Source organism: Xenopus laevis, chromosome 8L, assembly GCF_017654675.1.
Source record: "Xenopus laevis strain J_2021 chromosome 8L, Xenopus_laevis_v10.1, whole genome shotgun sequence".
Lineage (NCBI taxonomy): Eukaryota > Metazoa > Chordata > Amphibia > Anura > Pipidae > Xenopus > Xenopus laevis.
In genome coordinates this window covers 88,654,270-88,661,299 of record NC_054385.1, presented here as the reverse complement: position 1 = coordinate 88,661,299, position 7,030 = coordinate 88,654,270, and the positions used below count along the sequence as shown (strand labels likewise).

At 38.0% G+C, this 7,030-nt stretch overlaps 1 protein-coding gene across 1 annotated transcript; it reads left to right on the top strand.

Moving 5' to 3' along the window:
* Window positions 1–10: 10 nt before the first annotated feature.
* Window positions 11–4,953, top strand: cinp.L (cyclin-dependent kinase 2 interacting protein L homeolog). The gene is made up of 5 exons (XM_018230571.2): window positions 11–142; window positions 1,801–1,969; window positions 3,187–3,301; window positions 3,381–3,510; window positions 4,460–4,953. The coding sequence occupies exons 1-5, from the start codon at window positions 136–138 to the stop codon at window positions 4,660–4,662; spliced, it is 624 nt and encodes a 207-aa protein (XP_018086060.1). The 5' UTR covers window positions 11–135; the 3' UTR covers window positions 4,663–4,953.
* The last annotated feature ends 2,077 nt before the right edge of the window (window positions 4,954–7,030 follow it).

Sequence of the window (7,030 nt, the reverse complement as noted above, 5' to 3'; positions counted from 1 at the left end):
AACCCGCCCTTCCGTTCCAGTCCCGGAAGAAGGAAGTGTCTCTATGCGTTCCATGGCATTGAGCGTGGAAACAGAGGGAATAATGTTGTAGAGTGAGAGATATAAGCGAGGCGTTGGTGGTTGGATGTCCGTACAATGGAAAGTAAGTTGTTTTGGGAGCTGGGCTGTTATAATTAACAGTAATGGGAAATAGCTGTTGCTGCTGTGGGTGCATGGACTCAGCCATAAAATCATTACTAAGATATTTATCTTGACTATCATGCTAGTTGGTCTGATCACATTCAATGAAGTCCCTGAGCCTTGAGTGATGCCAGAAAGATTCACATATCTAGCCAGTGGGCCAACATACTCACATCTGATTCAGTGACAATGTTTTATTCTGGAGGTTATTCTTACTTCTTTGAATGAGATAAATTATTTATTTTTGTATTATATAGGTCCTTACTTCTATGCATGTGCATGAAACAGGGACTTAGCTATTTCTGAAAAATTGCATGGTCTAATCTACAAAATTACCCAATAAAAAAAGGTATTTTGAAAGAAGCATGTTGCTAGGCAACATGTTTTTGCCATAGTGTAACCTTAAACCCAAAAACCGTATATGCTGCTGAATAGATCATATTGCTGTCAACGTAGCCCATATACCATTGGCAGACAAAGGGTTAAATCTCAGTATACAGCTTCATCGGATAGATATTGGGTACTTCTTTCCCAATATCACCTTCTGTTTCAAAGCAAAATTGGGTTAAAACTTCCAGTCCTATTTACAGTGCACCTTTATCTTTGGTCAGGGTGAAGGGAGGCTGCAGAATAGCCCCACATGTCCCTACAATACTAGGGTTTGGGATAGTAATGGGTTGTTCTGAGTGGCTGGGTGAAGCATAAAACAACTGGATAGCCACTAGATATACTTGTTAAGGGCATTGTCTATCACCTATGTATTATATCAATATTGGTGTGTTTTTTTTTTTTTAATGGTTAAATTAAAAGTTAAATTTTAATCCTTGCCATGTAATGAATTGAATGAAGCCCTCTGAACTGGTCCAATAAGGAAAAGGAGAGGGGGATATCTGGAGGACCCAATATGTTGGCACCTTTGGTAACATTGGCACTTCTCTACTGATTGTGTATATATGGTTGCATGCGACAAAAATAAGGTAAGAGATAGAAATGTCGGATGAAGTTGCAGCGTTGATCCGACACGACACGACTGTCGGATGTAGACACAGCTTGCAGCGGCTGCATCCGGCAGTAGTGTCGCGTCAGATCAACACTGCGACTTCATCCGACATTTCTATCTCCTATCTTATTTTTGTTGTTTTGTCGCAGCGTGTCAGATTGCGCCGAAAACGTCCATGTAGTCCTACCCTTACTCTCACATAAGGTTTATGTCCCTTTGGCCAACTATGCATAGAGAACCTAACCTCTCAATTTTGGTATTAATGCAGATTGTGATGGGGAACCTTTGCAACTGTACAGAGAGATGGGTTCTGCCAGCTAGGTTTTGCTATTTGTTTTATTCCCTAGCCTGTGGTGCTGATCTATAATTTTATCTTGATTCACTGACATGATGTCCAGATCAAATGAGAAGCTGCTGTGGAAAATTTGAAGGCATGGGCCATTACTGTTGTTCAATATATAATATAAAGCATTTCTTTTTTTTTTTTTCTTTTTTTTCATTTTCCTCTAAGGTGCTGAAATGCTGCTTAACAGATTAGTGAACCATAAAAAGTTGTGAAATGTCTGGTCTTTATGCTTTTTTATTGGTAGATTGGTATTAACATCTGTGTTCCATTGCAGGTAAAAGTTCTGTATATATAACACCAAAAAAGCCAGTGTTATCGGCTAGTGCAAGAAAAATCAAAGACAATGTGGCAGACTGGCATAATCTGATGCTTAAATGGGAGACCTATAACAATGATTCATTCAATATAACAAGCAAGATTATCAATCTAAAAATAACTGCTGAGTAAGTATTTGTGTGGGCCTATTAGGTGTCAACACTTAGGGGCATTTATCAAGGGTTGAATTTCTAATTAAAAAAACGTCGAAATTCGAATTCAAAAAAACCAACCGAAATTAAGTAGAACGTTTTTTTTGGTCGAATAGGTCCGTTTTCGATCGAATATTTGGCCGAACTTGAATCGAAGGAATATCGCTTTTGATTGAATTCAATTCGAAGTTTTTCCCCAAAAAAAAACGACCTTTGATAAATCTGCCCCTTACTGTCTAGGAGGTTTAAGTAATGTTTTCTTTTTTACTATAGTTTATGTAAATAAGATGCTGTGTAGCCATGGGGACAGCCATTTAAACCCAGAAAAGGAGAAAAGGCACAGGATACACATCAGATAACAGATAAGCTCTGTGGACTCTTTAGAACTTATCTGTTATATACTGTGTATCCTGGGCTTGAGTGGCTGCCCCCATGGCTACACAGCAGCTTGTTTATAAAAACTATAGTAGAGATTCTGAAGCAAACACACCAGTTGTACCAGTGCAGGGCAACAGTACTTTATATTGTAATTTCTTTAAAACACTTATTTTTTGGTGTTACTATTATTCCTTTAGTAATTAGGCATCAGCTTGGTCACTTCTGCCAGTGATGTGTATGTAAATAAATATGAATAATACAATAGAGCCATGACTATCCTATGTTATATCCGCATAAGCAGTGCTTGGTAATGTCACTTATCACATGACCTACTGAAACTGATTATACAATTTAGGGGTGTGTGTGTGTGTGTCACCAACACATTCCCATTTTTATGAAAGGACACCTGTTACCGTGAGATCAAAACATTATATTTGTGTTGACTGAACCCTAAGGTTAAATATAGAGCAATTATGGTAATTGGAATCTATCTAGAAGCTTCCCTCTTTCACAGTTGTACTTTTGTATGGCAAGGGTATAGCCTCCAATCTGCAACAAAGGCCAGTGTGGTTTTTTTTTTTTTAGATATCATCTTGGGTGTTTCAGCCTACAGAATGCTTAGGCACTGGTTTTGAATCTATTGAATGCTTGGATATTTTTAAATTAATACATCAGTATATAATCTGATCAGTTCAGTATCTATAAAGATCTTTATCATTTGAATGTGACAGGAGCCCTTTAATAGACACTGGTTTTATCAATAACGCACAGATACAAGGAACTTTGCTTTTACTGAGCATTTATTGTTTTTGTAGTTCTGCAGATAAAATGTTGTTGGATGAAGCCTTGCCTAATAAGGATAATATAACGACAGACAAAGTGGAATTGGACAGACTGTGCTCAGAAGTACTTCAAACCATACAAAATATGGTATGTCACTAGAACCAAATGACAATCCTTCCTTAGTTTTGGTAGGATGTAAATATGCAATGTATACTCTCCCTCTAAGGAAAAAATATGGACCAAGATGGAGAAGATAACTGCCACTTTCAAAGGAATCTGTGATCTTGAAGCATATCAGTTTCCTGGTGATATTTCTAAGCCAACTCATTTCCACACTTGGCCAACAACCCTTTTCTGTAAGTAGAAAATATATAAATAATAATCTCATGTCTTAAGAAATATGTCAGTTAAAGAATAATGAAGCCATTCCGAGAACCATTGACTAAGACATCAAAACCCTACCCAACGATTCTGAAGAAGGAATACACCAATGGATGTAGTAGGGTTGTAGGTTTTTCCTTTTTGATTTTATTCTGCATCTCAAATGCAAAGAAATTGCTTCATACAATATTATATGTCACAGAAAAACTAGGGATGCACCGAATCAAGGATTCAGTTTGGAATTCGTCTAGGATTCTGCCTTTTTCAGCAGGATTCGGCCGAACTGAATTTGCATATGCAAATAAGGAGTTGGGAAGGGATATCACGTGACTTTTTGTCACAAAAACAAGTAGTAAAGTAAAAAATGTTTTCCCCTTCCCACCCCTAATTTGCACATACAAATTAGGATTCGGTTTGGTATTCAGCCAAATCTTTCACAAAGGATTCAGGGGTTCCATCGAATCCAAAATAGTGGATAGCGCATCCCTAGAAAAACACTGAAAATTGTGGCCATTTTTTTAACTATGCATTTCAATGTTTAGTGCAACACCCTTTACACTGCTCCCACTGTGTGTGTGACAAACTTTCTCTGTAGAGCCAACACTACCTCTGTTGGCTGGAAACCTCAATGCTTATCACTGATATTTTAGCCTTAGTAGTCAGGTTGCAAGAGCTAGTGTCAGTTGCCTGTGGCAACACAGTGCCTGCCTTTTGAAACATCCTGTATTTAGCTTGTAAATGGCCTTGTTAGGATAGACAAGAAAGTTGCAAGTTAACATTTAACTGGAGAGCTGCAGGACACAAAGTCTACAAAACTACAAAAAATATGTCTAAATGTTTTTTTTTTCAGGTATTCCGTGTTTATGTAAAATATTTTACTTCTAAATCCAATATCTTACCAAATACTCATCTATTGCCTTTCAGACGAGGCCTCCATAAAAATGTTGAATATGTATAAAAAAGAAATGCAACTTAAAAGGACCATTGCTGGGGACCTTGCACATACATCAGATCAGGACTTACAGATGGTGTATTTATCTTGTTGGTTATACCAGCCATACATCGACAACACCATCAAAGTCTTACTTGAAAGCATGCTGCTGGAAACAGGACACAGACTCATCTAATGGTTTCAGACCCTTTAAAGAACAAGTCAAATCAAATTCATGGGGGCGCAAACGATTTAGGCTTGAATATATTTGCTTACCTAATGCACAATGCAGGTGATCCTATTCACTGAAAAGTGCACCAGACTGGGGTACTATACTTTGAGCACTTCATCACCATCTCTGCTGATATCCCTGTCCTCCTCTGTGCTCCTTGGGTACCTTTGTGTGTGTATTTAAGTAAATAAGAAATGTAAAAAAAAAATAAAGAATAATATATACTGGGTTTGCCTTGAGAGAAGTCCCAGTGGAGACCAAAACGTCATGTTGGTTGTACTTGCTTTTTTTTTTTTTTAATACATTTGTTTTGAATTTTTACAAAAAATCTCAGTGCTACTGCTCTTTTATTTATTTATTTTTTGGATTACTTAAACCCTTTGCTGTGCATCTGAGGCTAGTATTGTAGTAGTCAAGCAGCTGTTAATAATACAAAGGAGGTGGAGGGAAGCAAGAGAAGTGATTTAACTTCACTTATTGGCAGCACAGACTAGTAGGCTATTTTCCCTATCTGGGTCAATAGATTCTAGGATGTTGGCACACTGGTTACTTATAGCTTTAATGTGGCAATTAAATGGTTAAGAAGGAAAAATCTGGGTACTACTGGCCACATTTTCCAGTATATACTCAACTTATTTCAGATCCTAGAATTGAGGTGGTTCTAATGCAATAACTTATTTTTACTAGGTTGAAGCTATACTTCAGCACAATGTTTTCAATTTAGATTCACTGCAACAACAGCAGTACAGCTAGAAGTTAATAGGCCCTACAATAGACTTTTAGGCACCACCTTCAAGAGACTTAAAGGAAAACTATACCCCCAAAATTAATACTAAAGCAACAGAGTTTATAGCAAATTAAGTTGCATATTAAAGAATCTCACCAAACTGGGATATATATTTAAGTATTAATTAAACCTTTCTTAAACTGAAATGGTTCTCTTTCCTCCAACTAACACCAGTAACATCCCGGAAATATCCATCATAGCTAACAATTCCACCCCCTCTCCCCAGGCCTGGTTCCTTGGGGTTATCCTAGATTCTGCCCTGTCATTCACTCCTCATATCCAGTCACTTATTAAATCATGTCACTTCCACCTAAGGAACATATCCAAAATACGATCATTTATCACCCAAGATGCTGCCAAAATTCTTATTCACTCTCTCGTCATATCATGTCTAGACTACTGTAACTCTTTTAATTGGCCTTCCCCTCCAGAGACTGTCACCTCTCCAGTGCTGCGAGACTCATTCACCTCAGCAACCGCTCCTCCTCTGCCTCGCCATTCTGTCAATCCCTGCACTTACTTCTGCTACCTTTCAGAATTAAATTCAAATTAATGACCCTGACATTCAAAGCACTTCATAACTCTGCCCCACCCTACAGCTCTGAACTCTTCACTAAATACTCTCCCAATCGCTTACTACGCTCCTCTACTGACCTGCTACTCAACTCTTCTCTCATTACCGCCTCACATGCTCGCATTCAAGACTTTGCAAGGGCTGCACCCCTCCTCTGGAACGCTCTCCCACGGTCTGTCCGACTTTCTCCCAACCTTTCTGCTTTCAAGAAATCTTTTAAAACGCAATTATTTCGAGAAGCTTACCCTCACTCTGCTTAACTACCAAATGCAACTCCGCATACAATACCACATTTCTCACCCACTTAAATTCAATGTTGCCCACTCCCACACCTTGTGTATTTCTCCCTTCCCTTTAGAGTGTAAGCTCTTTTGCATAGGGCCTTCCTTCCTCACCTTTTGTACCGGTATTGATTGTGATGTATGTAACTCCATATGTTCTATGTATATAATTCATGTGATTTAGTTGTATAATCACATTTACTTTACAGTGCTATGCAATATGTTAGCGCTATATAAATACATGTTAATAATATTGGCCTTTTACATCTCTTGCCTTGAACCACCATTTTGTGATGGTCTGTGCGCTGCCTCAGAGATCCCCTGACCAGAAATACTACAACTCAAGTAGTATGGTGTTATCTGTTATCCACTACTCTTTTTTTTTTTCAATTTCTACAGAGTAGCTTGTATAAATGAACTATAGTAGTGTTTCTGAAGCAAACATCAGTTTTACCAGTGCAGGGCAACACTACATGATATTTTAATTTTTTTGATGTTACTGTTCCTTTAAGAACCTCCAGCTACAGGCCGATTTATTAGCAATGGGCACATTTGCAGCAACCAGTCATAAAAATTTAATTTGGTGCCATGGGTTACTGCCATATTGCAAATTTGCTCCATATCTGTTTTAGATATTACAAGTCCCCTTTGGGTGAATGTTCTTGCTGTGTCAGAACTTTGTCCAGTAAT